This window comes from Vicia villosa, unplaced genomic scaffold (assembly GCF_029867415.1).
Source record: "Vicia villosa cultivar HV-30 ecotype Madison, WI unplaced genomic scaffold, Vvil1.0 ctg.002324F_1_1, whole genome shotgun sequence".
In the NCBI taxonomy this organism is placed as follows: domain Eukaryota; kingdom Viridiplantae; phylum Streptophyta; class Magnoliopsida; order Fabales; family Fabaceae; genus Vicia; species Vicia villosa.
In genome coordinates, this window is record NW_026705895.1 from 103588 (window position 1) to 126368 (window position 22781).

Consider the following 22781-nt stretch of genomic DNA (forward strand, 5'->3'; position numbering starts at 1 on the left):
CATACAACACAATTAAACACAATAAAACAGTAGTAACAAAAACACAGCATAAGCATTTGACTAAAACATACTTCACTAATTTAAATTTGCAGTTAAATACCATGTGACAGTACAAATAAGCAGTGCTTGTCCAAAAGTCATAACAAAAAATACAACCCAATTAAGTTAAAAAGTCAAAAAAATACAGCATCCAATATTAAACAAAATATAAGTCCCAGCAAATAGTAAGTCTATCAAGTCTTCAAGCATTTGGTTCAATCTTCACTTTTTTGGGTGGTTTGGTTCCTGAGTATTGAGTAAGGCCTAAAACATGACAATCCGAATCTTCGGCATCAACGGCATGGGAGACGCTCTTTGAAGGGGTATTGGCCAAACTCTTGTCTGGATCATTTTCTCCAAATGCAGATAACGACTCCTTCAAATGTAATAAACGTCTTTAGTAAACATGGAGAAAAAAATACTTGATCTCTCGGTGAACATCAAAAAATAAGAAATAACATACCATGGAAGTTTCAACGTGATCAGAAACAGCATTTTGCGTGACAGGAATACTATGAGCCTGGGTTTTAAATTTTAAGAAATTAGTAATACAGTTGGAATTCATTAATTTAAGTTATTCAGGCAGTTTTTACTATACTGTCAAACCTCATTAGCAATATAATCCTTTTCAATTTGGTTGACAAATTCTTCATCGTACGACAACTTCCAAACAGATGCTTGCTCAAAGGTTGGCTGTACCTTAGCTCTCAAAGCCATTTTCTTTTCCAGTAAGATGTCAAGCTCATCAGGATAAACCATGGGATCATCTTCACCATTCTAAAATTGAAATTACATGTTAGATAGATATAATTTTTCTTAATAATGAGTGAATATAATAACAACCTACCTCCAACATTGATTTATGCATGCTATCAGCAGATTGTCCTATTATATGCTCACAGTCGGCATCCCAAAAGACAAATCGGAACTTTGATTCACCGTCATAAACGTATATATCAACTTTGTACCTGTTAGATAATACAGTTGATTAAAATGAGTGATCATAACCATAAAGCATTAAAATGTTACAAATACATAATATTATAACAAAAAACCTTGGTATGGGTTTGTTAACATTTTCGCCACAGACACACTTGTATGGATTGTTCAAATCAGTAGCCTTGACAGAGCACTTTGTACAACCATAGTAGAACCAACCATGCTTGGATACATAAAATTTAACAGTAGTTCCAATGGTCACACATAACATGTCCTAAGTAAAAAAAATAATTAGAATTCCATATAGATAACTGCAAAATTTAATGATCTGAGATTTAGCAAATGATGAAAAACACTTGTTTTGAGATATACTTGTTTGATTTTGGTTAATTCACTCAAAGGAATGCACTTTGCCTTATGAACAAATTTTTCAAGTGTTGTAAACTGAGATCCACCGGACCAAAGAGACATAGATTTGGCAAATTGGGAAGGCTTTTGATTTTGCTCATTTGCAGGCAGCCTAAAATATTAAAATAAAAAGCGTGTCATAAACTGGTAACAACAACAGTAATTAATAGAAATTGAAAACTGCAAAAAATTAATACTTTGATAAAAACTCGGAAATCTCAGGGATGTCTTCATTGATCAGCAGCTTAGAACCACTCCATGCATTGGATACTAATTGCAGGACAATCAAATAACAGTTTAAAACATTGTTAAAAAAATGAGATAGGGGAAAGAAAAGAAGAAAAAACAAACAAACCCTGGGATTCCTTTATCATTGCATGGGTTAGTATGACGACAATAGCACCGCTATTATTTGGGTCATTGTAGTAATCCAAAAACTTAGATCCATAGCTCTCCCATAATGTGCAGCTAACAATGTTACCACTAAGATTTAAAAAAAAGTTAGTTAATAAAATCATACATCGAAACATTCATATCTGAAGGAGTATTTACTGAAGAAAATATACCTCAAATCTTTCAGACTGAAGGCAACAAATGTCTTCTTCCCGGGCGTGTTTGATTGCATATTGTTGATCTCATGCACAACACCTATAATATCTGCAAAGATTTATAATATATTAAAAGTGTTAAAAGTAAATAGATTCCTATAAAAAAAAGTGAGGTTAATACATTTGTCTACCTTCAAGTCTGTTTAGTTGACAATTGCCTCCATTAATTTCAGAAAAGTCTTTGAAATAATACTTTCGAGGAGGAATATTTTGAACATCCATGTGTTTCATGGTCGTACCACCAAGGAAGACAAATTTTTTAGAATGGTCACAAAGCTTCCACTGAAAATCGTTATCAAATACAGTGCCGTTGTTTATTATGCAAGTCATATTTTCTTGAATTCTTGGTTTCCACTTATGTGTGTGATCAGCACGAATCAAAACTTGAATTCGATCACCCTACGAACAACGGTAAAAAATGGTTAACACACAATAACATATTTTTAATGTATAAAACACAAAAGATACAAAAATACTGAAACAAATTTACCGCAGCATCCATGATAACCATCTCCAGATGTTCAGCACCCTTACTGTTAACGACGCTCCATGAATCAATAATACGAACAGCCAGTCTCCACGTCTCCTTCTTGTCGGTAATGTCTTTGATGGAGTCAAATTTTCGACTCATGTTCTGGAAAAAAATGAAAAACAGCAAACTTAATATAAGATTCGTGTAACATGGAGAGGGAAGCACATTAACTCGTGAGAAAAAAAACCTAAAAATCGTGAGGCTGAGAGAATGGGAGATGAGCAAGATGTAATGGGTTGTACTTTAGGGTTTGCAAGCTGATAACAAAATCCATCATATATAGAGATGATTGACATAAGGTTATAGGGTTTTTCAGAAACCAAAGTTAAAAAGCGTGCAACAGGTTTCCCTGTACTCAAGAAAGTTTTCCACAATTCCAATAAAAATCTGTCAAGACATTATTAATTATGTAAGAAAATGGACAATTGAAAACTTATGAAATGATGAAAAAAATCTACTCATTAATAAAAGTATTATAGGAGATACAATGACCGCTATGTCCCCGAAAATCACCTTCAAATTGGTGAATATAGGGATATTGAAAGAATTTCATATGTCATGTACTTTATTATATTAAAAGTAGATTAATACTTTGACTCCGGTGTCGAATGATGTCATATGAATATTCTAAGTTTAAAAGAGTTACTCCAAATTTTAATCCTTGATCTTTAGTAATCTAGTAGTTAATTCATCATTTAATCTAATTATTTTTGGAATATTTTTTTATATAAAAAATTAATTAAAATCGTTAGATTAATGAAGATCAAGGATTGATATTTAAAGTAACTCTTCTAAACTTACTTATTCTTGGAGTAAAAATATCTCTTCTCATATAATGAGGGATATTCTTACTTGAAGAGTAAATTATTATCCGTTACTCTACATCCTCACCATTAATTCTTTTCAATCAAATAATTAAAAATAATAGTGAGGATTAATTCTTTTCAATTCAATGGTTAAAAATAATAAGTAATTGAATGTGGAGAGAGATAACTATTACTAATTATTTGTAATCATTAGGTTGAGAAGAATTAATAGCGAGAATGTGACAACTTACTCTTGGAGTAAGAATATCTCTCCTCATATATATAATTGTTTTAGACCATTGTTATGTTTTATTTCATAGATAAAAAATTCTTGTTTAGTTCAATGAAATTTATGTGGAAAAGTATTGAAATATCATTTTCTTAAGAAAGATCTAATAATCATCATTCACATAAAAAGTTTTTGGTTGTTTTTAAAGCAGCACATGTTTAAAAAAAATATTATTTTTGTTGATGGTCTAGGTCAACAGATGTCTTTAGTAAAATATCGCACCATTCTTAAATATTGATTTATGATCCTGTTATTTGTTGTTGATAATGTTTGTCCTGTTTGTAATAAGGTGTGATTTGAGACATTTGAGGAACACATCATTTATTGTAAGGAGTTTCTAAGATTTAAATACCGATATGAGTTTGTTAGGGATGTCTTATTTGATATATATTTTGGTGTGCCACAATATCTATTAAGAAATATGGGTCTGTGAATTTTTTGAGTGACCCATTTGAGGAGAGATCAACACTTAATCCAAAAGATGTTATGGTATACGAGTGGGTAGAAGAGAAACATGCATGTATAGACTTGAGTGGGTTTTCCCACTAGTGAGGTTGAGAACTTGAGGATTTACTATGGGACATACAACTCTCAAAACTGCTTCAAGTAAAGTGGTCAAGCATTAGAAAGTTTGTTCCGATAATCAACATGCTTTCATACAATTTTCCTTTGACAGTTTTGATTTTCTAACACCAGAAATAGTAAATCTTTTATAGAGAATGTAAAGGTTCATGCATAACAGTGTTGTATCTCCTAGGATAATAAGTGTAGTCTTTAAGATGATTGGTTTTGCTATCTAAAAAGGGTAGCGCAAAATTCATTGCCTAAAAAAATTCCTAAATTTAAGTTAGTATTAAAAGAGCTAGATGTTTTTATGATAACAAGTATCACGAAGACGAAATTGATGGAAAACAAGACATTAACTAGTTATATTTGCAAGAAGAAATTTTCAACATATAATGTTCTATACGGTCACATTAACTTAGAAATTTTCTAACTTCCTTCACAAATGCGGGGCAATAATTTTTCTATTGCTTCCACTTTGATTTTGGTTACCTTTATTCCTCCGTTGAACACTAAATATTTAAGTAATATTTTTTCTCTGATCATAAAATGATATTTTTCCTAGTTCAAAATTAAATTGATTTTTAATACGTTTTCTAGATTGACAAGACAATCATCAAACCTTATTTGTAGACCGATAAATTATTCATAAATTTTTTATTATATCTTCTAAAAAAACCGGAAAATAATTTACATCATACAACACTGAAATGTCATTGATGCATTGTACGACTCAAAGGATATTCGCCTATATGCGTATGTGCCATAAGAGCACATAAACCTTGTTTTCTCTTGAACGTTTAGATGGATTGGGATTTAGAAAATCCCGAATAAATGTTTAAGTAGAAAAAGTGTGAATGCTTTGTTAAACGGTACGATATTTAGTCAATAATGTGAGAAGGAAATGGTCTATCCAAATTACTATATTTAATTTTTGGTAGTCGATATACATCCTTGTCAATTTTTTATAATATTTATTCCCCCATTCTTTAGTACTACTTGCATTGGGCTAACATATTTATTGTTCGTAATAAGATAAATCACCTCAGTTTCAAGTAGTTTCAGCACCTCCTTTTTCACTACTTCTCTCACGTTGGGGTTCAACCTCCCATGTTGTTCTTATGAGGGCTTATAGTCAATTTCTAACATAGTTTTATGCATATTCCTTTTAAGTCTTTAATGGTGTACCCAATGGTTTTAGGGTACCTTTTTTAGCATGACAAATGGTTTTTCTGTTTTAATTTTTCCTAATACTGTGTTAACAATGAGAAGATGATTCCAATTTCCATCTAAAAGTTCGTATGTAAGTTTAAGAGGTAATGGTTTGAGTTCTATTTTCGAATTTTCCTACTGCGTAGATGTTGAACTTTGCGTCATAAGCAATTCAAGGCTTTGGTTTTTAGTAGTTGAATATTTATCCAATAATTTTCTACATGCTTCAGCATTTTCATTTTCAAGGTTAGCGCTATCAATCAGACATGCCTCTAACTCATCAGTCGAAGGTGGGTCAGATGAATACTCTCTAACACAGTCGTAGATAATATCGACTTTGCAATATGAATCTTCAATATAGGGATTTTTCATGAATTTTGACAAAAATAAATCATATCTTCTCATCTCCTACCTCAAAGTTAAGCTTTCCTTTCTTCACATCTATTATAGCTCCAGTGGGGACTATGAAAGGTATACCTAAGAAAATTAGTATTTGAGTGACATCTTTCATCTCCATAATCATGAATTAAGTGGGCATGTAAAGCTGGCCAATGTTTTCAAGATTAAAGATCTGAGTTTAGTAGTATCGAATCAATCCTTGGAAATTCCCTCAAGATTAATGATTTGGGTCAATTGTAGTATATTATTGAATTAGAAGTGGAACATTCCAAATCTTGAGTCACCATATCATAAAAGGAAATAATGGCTAAATTTTATAAAGGACTTGAGGCTTCTTGGCTCAAAATTTTTATTTACTCTTCTTTATACCTCTAGCAAACTGCACAACATGACAAGGAAACCATTTGAAAAAATATCAATTTATAAGAGCATGATTGGAAAGTTGCTTTATTTAAGCACAACTTGTTTTGACATCACTTTTGCCACTCAACAGTTGAGTCAGTTTTTGCATGCGTTTACATCAACAAACTACAAAATAGCTCAAAGAGTAATCGGGTATCTCAAGCAAAATCCAGGTCAATGTATTTTTTATAGAGGTTTTGAGCTGCAAGTTTTAAAATAATCATATGGAGATTGGGAAAATTACTTAGATACAATACACTCTATATTTGGTCACTACTTCTTTATAACTGTATCATCGATTTCTTGGTTTGCAAGATAATTTATTTCAAGCTCATCATCTAAAGCTGAATATAGAGTTATATCATCAGCAGTGCGAACTATAATGAATATTGTATTTACTCAAGGACTTGAACATGGATTGTACAAAAACCTCCACTTTTTACTATGATAAACAGAGTGCAATGCATATATCATTCAATTTTGTATTTCATAAAAAAAACTAAGCATCTTGATATAGAACGTTATCTTGTTGATGAAAAGGTACAAAAAAGGGGCTTGTAAACTCTTATCAATTTCTTCATCTGAACAACTACCAGATTTCCTTACCAAAGATTTTCTACCCCCATTATTCACTACTACATATAAATCATTTTACAACGCCTGGGAAAGGGATACCATCATGCCTTTACCAATATTTGTAAGGTAAAGGTGTTTGTATGTATGATTCTTTCCACCAGGGTCGTGCAATCGTGATTATAAACTAGGTGGCGTACTACCTATCATTACGATTACTTCAAACAACCGTTGTGATATATACACTGAGTTTATTATAAATTATGTGGAATGTTTATTTCGCCAATGCTCACTAAACATATAACCTTTCAATCTGATTTAGAATATTACAATATGACAAATTAAATTATATTAGAAGAACAACTTATATCGTTCAATGCTAAATAAGAATTCTCCAGCCCTTATCCGCATTTTGCTCTTTAATGGTTAGAACTTGATTTAATGGTCCTAGTTATTCAACCTCCTCTTTATTTACCTCTAAATTATTTTGCAAAATATTATTTACTTTGAAAATAAAATTAGAGGTGGAGAAAGTGGCAATTGAAGAACTAATGCATTAAATAAAGTTCTAACAATTAAAGAGCGAAGTGCACACAATAGCTTGGAGAATTCTTGTCTAGCATTGAACGATGTAACTTGTTTTATAATATAACTTTATCTATCATATTATAATTTTTAACGCAATTTGAAAAATTATATATTCGGTAAAGGGTTGGAAAAACACTCAAATCACATAAGATATAATAAACTCGTCTTTTAAACAAACATTAATAGCAACGTTCATCAACAACAAACCTTAAACAACATACATGATTCAACAAACAACTCTTATAAAAAATAACAAAATCATCAAAACATAGCATAAACTACATACAACATACAAATTTTATTAATAACAACTATATATTAACTCATAAAAATTTTAGAAACATACATGTCCCATAATGACATCCACAATGAAAGGATGATGAAGCTCAAGTGAGAGTTGCAAACTTGTGTTAAATTTCAATGAATGTCATTCTGGGTTTTTCACACAAGTCTGCAACATTCGCTTTAGTTTCATCCTCATTAATTTTTTCCATTCACCTTCCCTACCTACAAGTCAAAACAGACATAAAGTTCAAACATTATGAAACAGGTTATTGAAACGTAAACAATTATATATAAACATATTTTGAAACATAAACTATTATAAAGACGGACTTGTAAGATGGCTATTTCCTAAGATTTGATGCAACAATAGTAACCCTTCGAAGAAGACAAGTTCGCTGCATGAGTTTGGGGTTTCCGTATGAGAGAGATGTTTGGGTTTTGTTCTGAGAAAGACGAGTGAGAGTGAAGCGGGAGATAATTTCGCTTATAAATAAATATATAAGATCTTTCACCACAGTTGATAATATGAATTGTGATAAAATAAATGTACCTTACACCACGACTGATTATATGAGTTGTGGTGATATACAAAGACAAACACATTTTATCATGATAAATAGAAAATTGTTGGTACTGAAATTCGAACTCTTTCACTCCATATACATTTTACGATAATTGTTATTTATGATCGTAGTGAAATTTCTTTTAATAAATAAATAAAAATGCCCAAAAAAATAGTTATTACCACAGTTAATATATGAATACAGAGTGGTTTTATAATAATGGTTTTCTTCATTCATTTCCAAAATTAGAATAATTAGCATCTATCATGCTTCAACTTATGAGAGGTTATTGAAGTCACATAAGAAAACTAGAACCACACAAAAACTCTAATTCAATGACCACATTTGATGAAGAATACACTACTCATGGTCTCTTAGATGAGATAGAGAAAAATATTAAGTTAGATTATGTGCTTTCAGATCTTAACTATCACTATAAAAAAGAATTGTAACCTTCAATTCAATCAACCGATTATTTATGTTTTTCATTCAATATCTTTTTCTTCTCGTAATATAGCATAAACTTAACATTTTTCAATTATATATTAATAGATCTAATGGTGGAAAATAATCAATAATAAATGTGAAATTTGGGGTGCAGTTACCGTCTATAGATAAAAATCTATGCATCATGCATAGATTATTATGGAATCTTGGATTAAATTCTAGACATCAATTGTTATTACTCAATACTCAATACTCACCATTCAATATTCAATACTCAATACTGGATTAAAAAAATATGATCCAATTGCTTATGTAGTCTTATGCATGGTGCATAAAGAAAATCCTTATACATATTAGCCAAAGCCGTGAAATTTGTAAAGAAAAAAAAGTCAAAAATTATAAATAAATAAATAAATAAAATAAATTTTTTAAGTAGGAAAAATCCAACTATATTTAGCAATATGCATATAAGTTGGTGGGTAAGTCACTCGTGGATTAGTGGTGCACAGATCAGATTAGTTGCCGAATATTTTGTTTTTTTTAGAAAAATAAGTCTTCAAAAGAAAGGAACATGATTTGCAATCGGGATTCGATTCCTTTTGTTAAATAATGTTTCGTTTCGTGAGTATCGAACTAAAAAAATGATGATTAACACTCAATTGAATCCTGCCTTCTGGAAAAAGCAACCCCATCTCCACTTTCCTAAAGTGGCGTCATTCTCATCATATAAATAACACAACAACAGAAATTATATTCAATCATCCAATCCAATTATGCACTTTTATAATATTGATAGAAACGTTTCTATAAACAAGAAAAACTTTCAAACTTTCTTTACAGTTATATTCTACGAAGAAATTTTCAATGTTTTGATAATATTCTGTCATTTTCTCTACTCTTTTGTACAGCTGTAAAAACTAATTCTTCAATATAATTAAGAAGAAAAAGTTAACATGTCCCAAAGACTAGAAATATTCTCTTAAAATGCATGTATTTAATATTTTTAAAATTTAAATTTGATTTTATTACACTTATTTTTTCTAATTATAATATACCTAACATGTACGGTGTGCTCTAAGGGCACATGTTCGCATGATCCTTCGTATTTACCATTTGTGGCACACCAACAACATGTTGTTAGGGTGCTTGTGTTAAGTGGATTATTATTTCATTTTTTATTTGAGGTGAACCACTAAACATTCATTATATAATACTCCTCTCTCACTTGCAGCTACTACTGGTGCATATAACTCATTGGTCGCCCTCCTCTCAGTATATTTCACTCGCACATGAGATCTAGTTGATATCCAACATAAGGTTTTTGCATTAATGGTTTTATTTTATGTGCATGTTACAGCATAAATTTCATGAGTTGGGAAACAACTATCCATTTGTTACATATGTTTTTTTTTAAGTCCTGGTCTTACATGGACATCGTGGAAAGGAAAAAAAATAGGACCATAGAAAATATATTTCAGTGTTCGATCTTATACACACCGTGTAAAATTTCATTTTTGCCACAGCTTTCGTAGATGCACTTCCGAAAATATTTCATTTATTCAAAAAAAGTTGATTGGTTCCGTAGATACATCTACGAAAGTATAATAAAATACTATATATGGGGAAAAATACAAATAAATTTAGTTCAGAGATAGTTTCGTAGATTCATCTACAGAATGGCTTAGCACCATATTATTCCGTAGATGTACCTACGGAAGCATCTTATATAGTTTGAACCAGTATGATCACTCACATTTCTTCTCCAACACTCACTCTCACCACCCTAAAAAAGCCTACTTCATCAATATCATTTTCTACTTCAAAGTTCCAACTTTTTGGTGCAACATATCAAAGGGAGCAAGAGAAGACTCAATTTCAGGTAAATATCCATCTTCAACCACTACATTGTTCACATTATGCAACTAATTTTCTGCAAAAAAGTTACGCTGCTTCCGTAGATGCATCTACGGAACGTGTTGAGGAAGAACACTTCCGTAGGTGCATCTACGGAACAATCACTGAGTTGTTTTTTTCCAGTAGTTATGTAATTCTGTGTTATTTTGGCAATTGTTTGCAAATAGGTATGGTGCACCCCGATAATCTTCCAAGAGAATTAGCTCCTTTAGTCAATGTTTGTACGAGTGTTGATGGGGTAGTCGCAAAGATGGTAGATGTCGGAGGTGACTTTATTAGCAAGGAAGACTTTGATGATCGTGAAAGCATGCTAACATGGATTCGTAGGATGCGACTAACTTTGATTTTTGTGTGGTAATAGGAAGATCGGATAATGGTACGGCAAGAAGAAACCCGTTTGTAACAATGATGTGCGAAAGAAGTGGGAAATACCATCCTCCTCTAAGGAATTTTAAAAGAGACGACACGGGTACTAGAAAATGCGAGTGTCCATTTAAGATCCGTTGTTACATGTTGGCTAGCAAGAAGTGGATATGCTATGTTATTTGTGGTTTGCATAACCATGATTTGTGCGCAAAATTACAAGGTCATCCTAGTGTTTGTCGGCTCAATCTGGAAGAGAAGACATGTATTAAAGACATGTCCTTGAATCTTGTCCAACCGAAAAATATACTTGCCACATTGAAAAGGAAGGAACCCAACAACGTATCGAATATAAGACAAGTGTATAATCAACGGTACCGCAATAAAAAGGCGAGTAAGAGAGATAGGAGTGAGAAGCAATAATTGTTGAAAATGTTGGATGCTAACAAATACGTGTCGCGGTATAGAACTTGCGATGACAAGGTTATGGTCTGAGATATTTTTTGGACTCATCAAGATTCGATAAAGTTGTTCAACACTTTCCCGACAATGCTCATCCTCGATTCTACCTACAAGACCAACAAGTATCGACTCCCATTAATTGAGATGGTGGGTGTTACATCCACCGAAAAGACATTTGCCGTTGGTTTTGCTTTTTTGGAGTGTGAAAAAGAAGATAATTTTAGGTGGGCATTGGAGGTGTGTCGCTCTTGTTCCTTGGTTGGGCGCTTATGCGGATATTTGAAGATGAAACCAAATTTGAATCGGTCAACGAAGCTCTTATTGCACGCGCATATGACATGGTATGCGTTGACTTAACACAATATGGTTTTTCGGAAACCTTTTTTCTGCTCTGCACCTCATACAAATTTTGATTACCGTATTATGTGTGTTGGATGGCTCGCAAAACCAAAACATTTTGTGCAAGTTTACTTGAAACTGGGATGCCCCATACCACCTACGTCACTGGAATTGGCACTTCATCATACCGAAAAGTCAAGATTAGAACCTCCAATAGATTTAGCCGACGACGGTTCATTTGATGTATTAATCTGGTTTCAAAGTGTAATATATGCACTCTATAACATTGCAATATAATCCTTTTTTATGTTTTTGTGTTTGTGCCTATGTGTTTCAAAGTGTTTATGTTTTTGTGTTTTTAAACTGCTACTGCATTCAGTTCTGCTAAAAAAACTAACAGGGAAACTTCCGTAGATGTATCTAAGATAGGGTCTGATATTGAAAATTATGGGTGTTTATCGTAGATGCATCTACGGAACGGAGAAATCTATGACTCTTCTGTAGATGTAGATATATCTACGGAACGTTCTATAACAGAAATTGTATGGTCCATAAACACCAAAGGCTTCTATAAATTTGGGGTTTCTAGGGTTGCATTATTAGACACAAACACAAACCCTAAACACAAACACAAACAAAAAAATGGCTCACATAAGGCCTTGTTCATGGCAGTGAATATCATCCAAGCGTTCCGATCCTGAACCGATTTATCGCAAAAGGGATGGGCATGTTATTTTCTCTTCCATCAAACCCCTTATGCCGTTTAAATTTTGGAACATCCATTCCTTCGACCAACTCAAGAGGACTCTGATGTCTTTTTTATAGGCGGAGTACAAACCCGGCGAAGTCATCAGAAGGATCCAGAGGCTTAGAACAAGGACCTCGTCTGAGACCGGAGAAAATAAACGTTGGTGGAATGAAGTGGAAGGCGACGTTGATTCCATTCTAATGATGCATGGATCAGATGACATTGTTTTAACTGTTGTAATTTCTTAGATCTCTTAGTTTTCTTAATTTTCTGTTGGAAATTTCGATGTATCTTTTAATCAATGTTGATTTTAATCAATGAATGGATGTTTTATCGTTATAAATGTTGTTGTTCTGGTTTTCTGAGTTTTGTTTAGTTCCGTATATGCATCTACGGAAGTCTTCTGTATGTGCATCTACGGAATAAAATAACATTAAAACAAAAAAAGAGGTGCTTTCGGAGATGCATCTGCGGAAGCACAAGGGTATTTTGGTCAATTTGATGGTGCGTAAGAAGGTCATGGGGTGGGATGAGAAACTGTCCATAAAAAATTGGATCACTTCATGCCTTTTTATTGTAATTCAGTTTAATAACAACTTTTAATATAATAGTTTCTTCTATTATTCTTCTCATTCTCTCTCTTTTTCTCATTAAAAGTGTCTCACGCACTAACAAATTAGTATTTAGAGTTCTAGTTAGGTTTATTATGTTTTTAAAAATCACACGTCCTTGATCGTGTTTCCGGGATTGTGGGTAGTTTATCAATCGTTACAGAGATGAATGGCACAATGGCATTCCGAATTCTCTTTGAATCCTTGGTGGTAAAAATTAGAACCGATGGAGCAAGCAGATGAAGTCTTTGTTCGATTTTCATGAAACCCTTGAAGTGGTCAACAATGGCATCTCTGAGCCTGCTGACAACACAATTGATGCTTAGAGAGTCAATTACAAGGATGCGAAAAAGAAAGATTGCAAGGTTGCCTATTGTATTCAGTTGGCGGTAGATGTGGCAAATTTTGATCGAATTTCATATGTTGAATTGGCGAAGGAGGCGTGAGATATTTTTGTCAAGTATTATGAAGGAGGGAAGAAGATTAAAATTGTTAAGTTACAAACATTACGAAGGTAGTATGAATTATTGCATATGGGAGAAGAAGAAAATATTGCAGGCTGTGTCGCGAAATCTTGTTCATCTCATGAAAGACTGTGGTGAAACCCTTACCGACAAGATGATAGTTGAGAAGGTAATATGTACGTTAACCTTTCACTTTGATCACGTTATCGTAGTTACTCAAGAATCCAGTAATCATGACATCGTGAAATTGGAAGATTTGATTGGTTCGGTGGAGGAACATAAGTTACAGATTGTCGAAAGAAAGGGAGTTCTGGATTCGATACAAGCACTATAGACTCAGACATGGAAGAAACTTGGTGGTTCCAACAAGTTCAAAAGCAAAGGAGATGAGACTAAGGGAAAGAAGTCTTGGTCGAACCCTCAAAAGCATAAGAAGGAAACACCTATTAGAAAGACAAAGAAGAGAAAAAAATATGTACAGTGCTATAACTAGTGCTATAACTGTGAAAAATGAGGTCACATGTGTCCAATATTAAAATAAAAACCACACACTACCCGCATAATTAGTGGAGCAAGTTTAAAACATCTAAAATCTAAAGTTCTTGAAGTACTAAGGTAATTAAAGAATTTATAATATGCTTGGATAAGTTGAACAGAATGGAATAGACTATAGTGAAATAGAACAAAGTAAAACTGAATAAAAATGTCATTCTACTATTTTAATATTTAATATGAAATAAATAAATAAAATTAATCCATTAAATTGAAGAATAAATAAATAAATAAAGGAAAGTGATGGAATACATATTCGGCTCCATTCCATCATTTTTTAATTAATTCAAACATAAAAATCATTTCATTCTACTCTATTCTACTTTGTTCCATCGATAAAGATAAAGTTTATTATTAACCAATATCTTAATTAACTTAACTTTTAAATTGGACAATATAAACAATTTTCAAGTAGTAGGGACACTTGCAACGGCAGGCTGCTTTGAACGTCAGCTAGGCGTGCATGCTTACGAAAAGTTTGATAACAACTCGCAAAAATCAACTTCAGCTTACTCTTAATGGTGGTAAGATCTGTTTGGTAAGATGTATTATTTGAAAGAAAGAATAGAAAAAACAGAGGTATGAGTTAGACGCAATTAAACTCTATTTGTCGTTTTCACCAAACAGATAATAACTAGTTTAGCTCAAAGGCATTACCTATGTATGAAAACATTAACCATTAGTATTATGTAAGCCACCGCCTCCTATATGCAAATTGACCAAATGTCTATTTCAATTCTGTGACGTAATTCTTACTAGTATGTTGTATGTAGCAAATCTCAACTTGTGTACTCTAACCTATTACGTTTCTTAATCATGTTTCATTTCTGGGGTATATAGTCGTGATTTAATAGTCTCTCTATAGTGATAGAGATTAGGATTGGCCTATGTGAACCCATTTTTGGCATAGATATCATATATGAATTGAGTTTTGCTTGTGTATTAATGTGTGTTTGACCCAACTTCTGTTGGAGATATAATTTGTTTACACCAACTTTGATTCAATCTTTGCATCATAAGTGATATTTAGGGTGTGAACATAAATTAATGGTCACCCTGTAGAGATAGGATTTGGCTATGTGAATCCTATTTTTAGATTCATTATTTAAATATGCAGACATTCAATGAAGGTACGATTATTGTTTTGATGAAGGCACTATCTATGCATTTTAGTCCACTTGTGTTTAGGATAAACCTATGCATTACATGGAGTGAATTTTGCTTTGTATTAATGTGGATGTTTGACCCAACCAAACTTGATTTTAACTTTTTCTCTTGTTTCAAGGAAAAGCAGATTTTCTATAAACACTAAAATACTCCCTCCCAGGACCGTTTTTGAGGGCGTGCAAGGTGGGCTACCGCATAGGGCCTCAACTTTGTTAGGGTTAAAACTATAGTTGAATAAGGCCTCATAAAATATATGTCAAGTTAAATCGTGATTAAATAAGCTTTTATTTGTTTTGTCATAGTTAAAGCTCAGACTAACCTACACAGGGCCTCCAAAATTTTGTGACGGCTCTGCTCCCTCCTTAACGATTTAATAATAATAATAATAATAATAATAATAATAATAATAATAGAAAAAATAATATAGACTTATAGTGCAGTAAAATAATTTTACACTGTGAACCAATCACGACTATGTTAAATGTCAACTCACACTATTACTTTTAAAAAAATTATGTGACATAGTTGATTGATGAATTCTAATTAGATGACAGGTCAGTATACTACTTTTAACATCTAATAATAATAATAATAAAATAATATTTTACACTAATTATAAAATTTTATTTTTTTGTGTTTTTCTTTAAATAGTATGTCTTATGAGAAGATATAAAAAAAAAATTTGATTGATTGTTTATACAAAAATGAAAAAGGAAATAAATTAAATACAATAACAATTAAATTTAAATTGAATTTTCTAAAATAAATATTTAAATAAATTAAAAATGATGTTTTTTTCATATAATTTGTATAAAAAATTGATTTTTTTATTAAAAAAAAAAAGTTTATTTAGAAGAACATACAATTTACAGAAAAAAAGTTTCGAATTCAAAATAAAATATATTCGAATATATTCATGTGAAATTGAATTGAATAATATAGTTGATCTAAAAATCATTTATAAAATAAATAAATAATCTTGTAATTTTAATTTTTAAGTTATATTCAACTATGGAAGCTAAAAGTATTATATTCAAGAACAATGATCAAATTCAATTTTACATCTCTAGAATCAATTTTGACTAATTTAAAATTGAAACCAAATATATATTAAATTTATGTTTAGTTCCACATTTGGAGTATATAAAAGTTATTTTTGAAGTGTAACATATTTGAGTGATCTATAATTATTTATTTTTGCCTCAAGAATTGATTACAATTTGAAGTTAAAATTTGTATCATTGAAATATGATTTTAATATTAAAATTTATTGTTCAACTTATTTTAATATAAAAAAAAAAATACCCAAACATAAAACACTTTAAAATTGTAATGATTTAAACCCGACAAATATATTATAGATCGTTCACCAAAAAAGTTCATCTATTAATAAAGTTCATCTATCACAGGATAAAACTTATCATATAGTGAGGTCAACAATCATAAATATGAGGTGTTCATCTTAGCATAATAGAAGGACAAAAAATAGTAATCTACCTCGCAACAAATCTTGAAAACTAATGTGCCTAATATTCATGCATATAGAAGTAGTGATATTTTCATATTGCTACGAGTTATATGGAGTAAACTCAAACCGTATAGGTGCCACTACCTACTTTTGAGTATGTTATGATAACAAGTTTGTGTTTATTTATTAATGAAATCATATATCAATTGTGAAAATAGAAATTGCAAGGAGTGCATACGACACACTATAAATAAGGAGGTTCACACCTATAAGTATGACCACTCAAGTAAGGAGGCAAATACTAAATTCATAGCAGGTTGTGTGAGTGGAGAAATAGACTGCAAGAATAGGGGAAAGGCAGAGATACCAAACGGGGTTCGGGTTCAAATGTTCGTCCTCGTCGAGGATTTATCAAGGAGTCGCGTTTGGGAACGGGGAGATAAAAATTGTCCTCACTCCCATTATCGTGACTATCGACAAAGGGAATCAAGCATGATGCACACAGGAGGTTGTAGTGTGAAAATCACAGGATTCAAGCTCACTCATTGATGATTTGTTAGGGGTTAAAGTTATAGAAAAAGAAATAATTTTACGAATATCACTTACAAAAATATGTAGATAAAAATATCATCTTAAAGACATAGAAAAGTCTTAACCTCAGAGAAGGATTTTCATATCACTAGTATGTTAGAAGACATCAATGAACCTTGAACTAAGGTGGAATAAAGATGACATGAGGATTAACAGGTTAACACCTCAACCTAAAGAGATGAACGCCATCTCAACATGATACGGTGGAGATATACCTTCCAAAGGTTCTAGAAAAATCAATGCGTTCCCTCACACGGGACGAAAACATATTGCCTACAATTAAACTTTGTGAAATATTATATATGAATAAATAAACAACACCAGTACATCACTTTGGACAATCCTACAACGTGGAGTTTGATCCACCTAGAAGCTAGAATTACTTTGGACAATCCTACAACGTGGCATCGAATTCATACAAGTTATCATGACCATCATAGTTAACGTCAAATCTAAGTCGGTCAATACTAGGTTGTTGGTACTTTAAAATAATTTAACTTAAATTCTCATTACAGGAAGGCCTTTACTAGACACACTTATAGCCAACATATCAACACCATAATTGAATATGAAATTACCTTTAGAGAAAGATAAAATTTCTACCATGCACGCATATCAACAAATGGCTAGGAAATGTTACATCAACAACCTCAATAAAAATCAGAAAGCCCCTAGGAAATATGGAAATCTTCAATCAAGTGACAAAAGATAAGAATGCAAGTTTATATAACTAGACCAAGGAAATAAATAGAACACAAACCATAACATATGGTTAAAGTAAAAGAAATTGAGAGATCAAGTCAAGGGATAATCACAAAGATGGGCACTTTATTGACAACTAAGGAGGAATTCCCTTTGGTAACACTGATAATCATAAGGAGGAATTCCCTTTGGTAACACTGATAATCAACTTGAAGGATGTGTCTATATTACACTGATCTAAATAATGCATATCTCAAATATTCATATCCCTTATCAAATATATACATAATGGTAGGTGGATCATCGAGGTGCAACACTCTCATAACTCTCATATTTTTCTAAATATATTATTGCTACAAGCATATCCATGATGTGCTAAAGACAAATTTCATGGCAAATGGGCTAAATTTCTCTTACATTCTATATTTAATGCAATTGGTCAGGCCTTTTTGACTCTCTAATTAACGTCAATGTAAAATGATATTAATTCAGAACTTATTGAAGAAATGGAATGGGTACAGTACCCAATATACTTTGTAAGTAAGATGTAGCAAGGAGAAGAGGCGGACAGTTAAAATCTAGAGAAATTAGACTGTATCTCAGTGCTTTTATCTTAGAGACTAAGGAACCACTATCATTCCATCCAATATTTGTAAAAACCAACTTTCATATCTAGAAGATCCTAACCACTATCATTCCATCCAATATTTGTAAAAACCAACTTTCATATCTAGAAGATCCTAGAAAAGTTCGAGCTTTCGTTAAGAATGGTAATGTGATAAGTAGATTTTTTTTAGTTACAAATTCACCTGAGCCAAGAATGTAAATCAAGTTCCAAGTCTCGGCAGGCTTTGTGGACGAGATGACATGTCAACTAGATACTGGCCTTTAGACCATCTTCATTGATTTTTAATCCAACCTCAATGGAAACGGATGAGAGATCATCCTTAAAGGACCTGAAGACCTCAAACTTCAATAGAATCAATAATTAGGTGAAATATAAATCACTAATAACCAGTAAGTTCCACACCTCCAATGAAATAGTTACTCTCAACTAATTGTAAATTAGGTCAAAGGAGAATATAACACAATAGAAAATCTTGATCCGCTACTTAAGTGGAGTCAAATGACTCGAGTCACAAGTAAGTTTTAAGATGTCACTATCACATCCCTGAGGTGAAAACACTGATGCAGACTCGTTTGCAATGCAATACTTGATATCATTAAGGCAATAAGCCAGTAGAAATGCATAGTTTTTCATACTCTAGAAACAACATTTGTCACCAAAAAGCCAATATCTAATAAAATTGAATTTGAACGTCCAAACAAAAACCTATATTAAGATTCTAAACACTCCTATCAAATATTATTTAATTTGTACATTTACTAGTTATTAGTAGTTTCGTATTTAGTCATTTCACTATTATGTCCAAATGCACACATTCAAATACAGTGTTGGTCACTTCAAAAGAGGAGCTCAAATAACATTTCAACATTTCCCTAAAATAGTAGGCAAAATGCTCCCTTTTTCTCACGATCACCACTCCTTTTATTTCTTATGTAGAACAACTTACATTTCTTGTTTATATTTAAAGGTATTATAAGAAAATATAAAATAACACCATTAAAAACAATTTACCAACAGTAATGTGTGAAAAACAAAATAAATAAACATTTCAATCAACTTCATCTTATGCAGTTCATCATATGGATTGTACTAGTTCATCATATTTAAAGGTAAGATTAAGGGCTTTCGGGTAGTGACACCACTCACTAAAAACCTAAGTTTAGGAGTGATTTGTATTATTTATTATGAGGGAAACCTTGAATGCAGTTGAATAATATAGTATATCAATAGAACTGTGCTACAAAGACTACAGAAGTAAATAGGCATGAAGTGAGAAGAGAGCATAAAAGCTGTATAAGAGAGTTCAACCTTGCTAAGCAATTAAATACCATTCAATGATACAAGATAGAAATACTCAAAATCTTATCAAAAACAAAATTTTAGAAAGAGGAAAACTCCTGTCTCAGCTATTACAGCAACCAAAATATTAATCCCAAATTCAAATACACCAAATTTAAGAACCTTTTAAATGACCAAACCCTTTAGAAGACGCGGTAAGATTTGCCCATTGAGCTCTTCAAATACAAGCACCTAACCTGAAACCAGCAACAAATTAGATGTCATAAAGCAGAGCATAGAACCAAAAACAATTCATAGCAGCTTAACCAAAAAACAAGTATCGTGAATATTGAAAACAATGTGCTGATGGATGTCGAGTGCCTATTGTTTGCCATCATAGGTCTAAAGATTATAACATAATTACTTTATAATTAAACAATCAAATGGAAGTGCCTATTACTGTGTCGTCCATTGATGCATAAGTCAAGATAACGACACCATGAAATAGAAGGTAACAACACTATGTGCATACGCAATGTTATGAGTGGAATACTTACATTTTGCCAGTTCTTCTTCAACAAGGAGACGAGGAAGTTGACGCTAAGTTGTACATTTTGGAAGATCTGTTTTTCATCCATACTGACATTACCAACCGCTACTCCCATGCAAAGCACTTTCTTGAGCTGGAATTTGACCATAGCCTTAGTCTCATTAACCTTGGCTTCAAGAGATTCTTGGTGGGAAACAAGTGTGGGAAACTTTCCTGCAAAGCCATATATCAAAATCAGCCTAGGCAACAATTGAAATTCAAAAGGAACCTGTCATGGCAATTATCCAAAATAAACTTATTATAACCAAATGAATAAAAGTATGCAAATAGATAATGAACTGGATTGTTTTAAACAGTGATTCTCAAATGGCGGCTGTAATATTGCTGATGTGATAGCCTCTGCAACCACATCGGACCACAATTGCAATGTGAATTAAAATCATGTCTCTGGCATTTTGGTCATGTTTCTTCAGGTATTTTTATCGAAACTTAAAATAAAGTGATTTTAACAGTGTATTTCAAACACATTCTTATAAAAAATTCATGCCACAACGGCTGCAATGCACGTTGATGATCGCCATGACCAGAATCGCAACATCGACTACGGTAATTTAAAACCATGATTATTTACATACATAGAACTCAACACATGAAATTAAACAAAAAATAAGTGACCAATATAAATAAAATGACAGCAAAACAAACCAGAAAATAACAAAACAGTATTAAATGACATTTTTATTACAATGTAGCTAACAATCCAAATAACCACAAAAAATAAAATACGTGCCTGCTTTGTTGAGACCAGGACCCAACAAACGAGGAATCTGCTTGATAACAGCTTCAGAGGCTAAAAAAGCATGGTGCTTCTTTGCCAATTTCTTCACCAGTTTCTTGTTTTTGTTTAGCTTCTTCAAAGCCTCAACGTCCATTGAGTCCAATCCAATTTTCTCAGCCTTGAATGTTCAGATTAGATCATATTAGAGTACAAAACATCAAAGCAGAAACTCAGCAACAAACAAATAACAAATATACAATAACAAAAACAAAAAATCCAAGCACACATTGACATAACTATCAATAACTAAATGAATGTCATTACACTGTTGAATTAGGGTTAACAAATAACTATATCAAATAATAAATCACTATATGTTTAACCTAAGTATTGATTCAACCGAACAATTTGAGTAAAATATCAAATTGTTACCTCCTCAACGTGCTGGGCATCTCCAAGCATGCAAATTTTCATCTTGGGTCGCGGAATGTGAGGCAATTTGACAGAGCCACTGAAACGCTTATCCTTTTGTGGATCGTAGTTCTTAAGGCCAATCTGGAGTTCAATAGTCTCCACAAATTTACGGTTCTTCTCCTTGGAATCAGCCATGATTCCGGTAATGGCCTCTCTCACAGCATCACTCGAAAGCTTACTGCACAATCAATCGACACCATAACATTCAACCCATTTTTGTTTTCATTGAAAAAAAAAACGCATAAAAAAAAAGGTAGAGTAGAGAGAAACAAATACCTCATCTTCGATAGCTGCAAAGAGAGAAGAGTGAAAAGAAATGAAGCGGCGCAGGAAGGAGAAGAGATTAGGTTTTCTGATTTATGTTATAATAGGGTTGGGGGACTGGGTTATTAGTAATGGGCCGATCCATAAGTAACAAATACAGAAAAATAATTACTTCATACCCCCATATACCCTTATACCCTTTACTCTCTAAAATTATGATATCTCTAAAATTTATTTATTTTAAATTCAAAAAATAACTCTCTTTTTTCTTCTAAAAATCGTATACCCCCTTCTAATAAAAAAAGTAAAAGAAGCGTAAGTTCAAACAAATTCACATAAATTTGAAATTTTAGAAAATTTGGTTCTAAAAATATTTAAAATATAAAATCATTTTATAAACGCAAATTGATTATAAACCAATTTATTGTGAATTAGTTTTGAAAAAAAACCAGATTAGCGGTTAACTATATCTTTATAGAAGCAGTTATTACAAATTGAATCGAATCATTAATGTAGTTTAGTTCAGTGCATTTCGTGAACCATGAACACCCTACTTCTAAATATTTAATACTTTAGTTTTCTATTTAAGAGACGATTCTACTAATTTATTTTCATATGATATGTTTTGTTCGAAAAGAAACTCTTGTGTGTAATTTTGACTAATGGATAACGATGAAAATTTTGATATAAGAGAATTTTTTTATGTGTTACCAAGGTGGGTAAATAAAATGGTTTTATCATTACAAGATTAGATATATAATAAAAAGGATAAAA

The 22781-nt window shown here is 32.0% G+C and overlaps 2 protein-coding genes across 2 annotated transcripts; both read right to left on the bottom strand.

Moving 5' to 3' along the window:
* Nucleotides 1-241: 241 nt before the first annotated feature.
* On the bottom strand, nucleotides 242-2625 carry LOC131638512 (replication protein A 70 kDa DNA-binding subunit C-like). The gene is made up of 11 exons (XM_058909073.1): nucleotides 2485-2625; nucleotides 2126-2393; nucleotides 1953-2043; nucleotides 1742-1869; nucleotides 1584-1656; nucleotides 1351-1498; nucleotides 1095-1252; nucleotides 887-1007; nucleotides 646-816; nucleotides 503-559; nucleotides 242-415 (listed from the first exon to the last, which is right to left on the bottom strand). Exons 1-11 carry the CDS (start codon nucleotides 2623-2625, stop codon nucleotides 242-244), a joined length of 1530 nt encoding a protein of 509 aa, XP_058765056.1.
* Nucleotides 2626-19946: 17321 nt separating this feature from the next.
* Nucleotides 19947-22155, bottom strand: LOC131638497 (large ribosomal subunit protein uL1y). The gene is made up of 5 exons (XM_058909057.1): nucleotides 22020-22155; nucleotides 21702-21921; nucleotides 21282-21447; nucleotides 20499-20704; nucleotides 19947-20198 (listed from the first exon to the last, which is right to left on the bottom strand). The coding sequence occupies exons 1-5, from the start codon at nucleotides 22022-22024 to the stop codon at nucleotides 20145-20147; spliced, it is 651 nt and encodes a 216-aa protein (XP_058765040.1). The 5' UTR covers nucleotides 22025-22155; the 3' UTR covers nucleotides 19947-20144.
* Nucleotides 22156-22781: the final 626 nt, after the last annotated feature.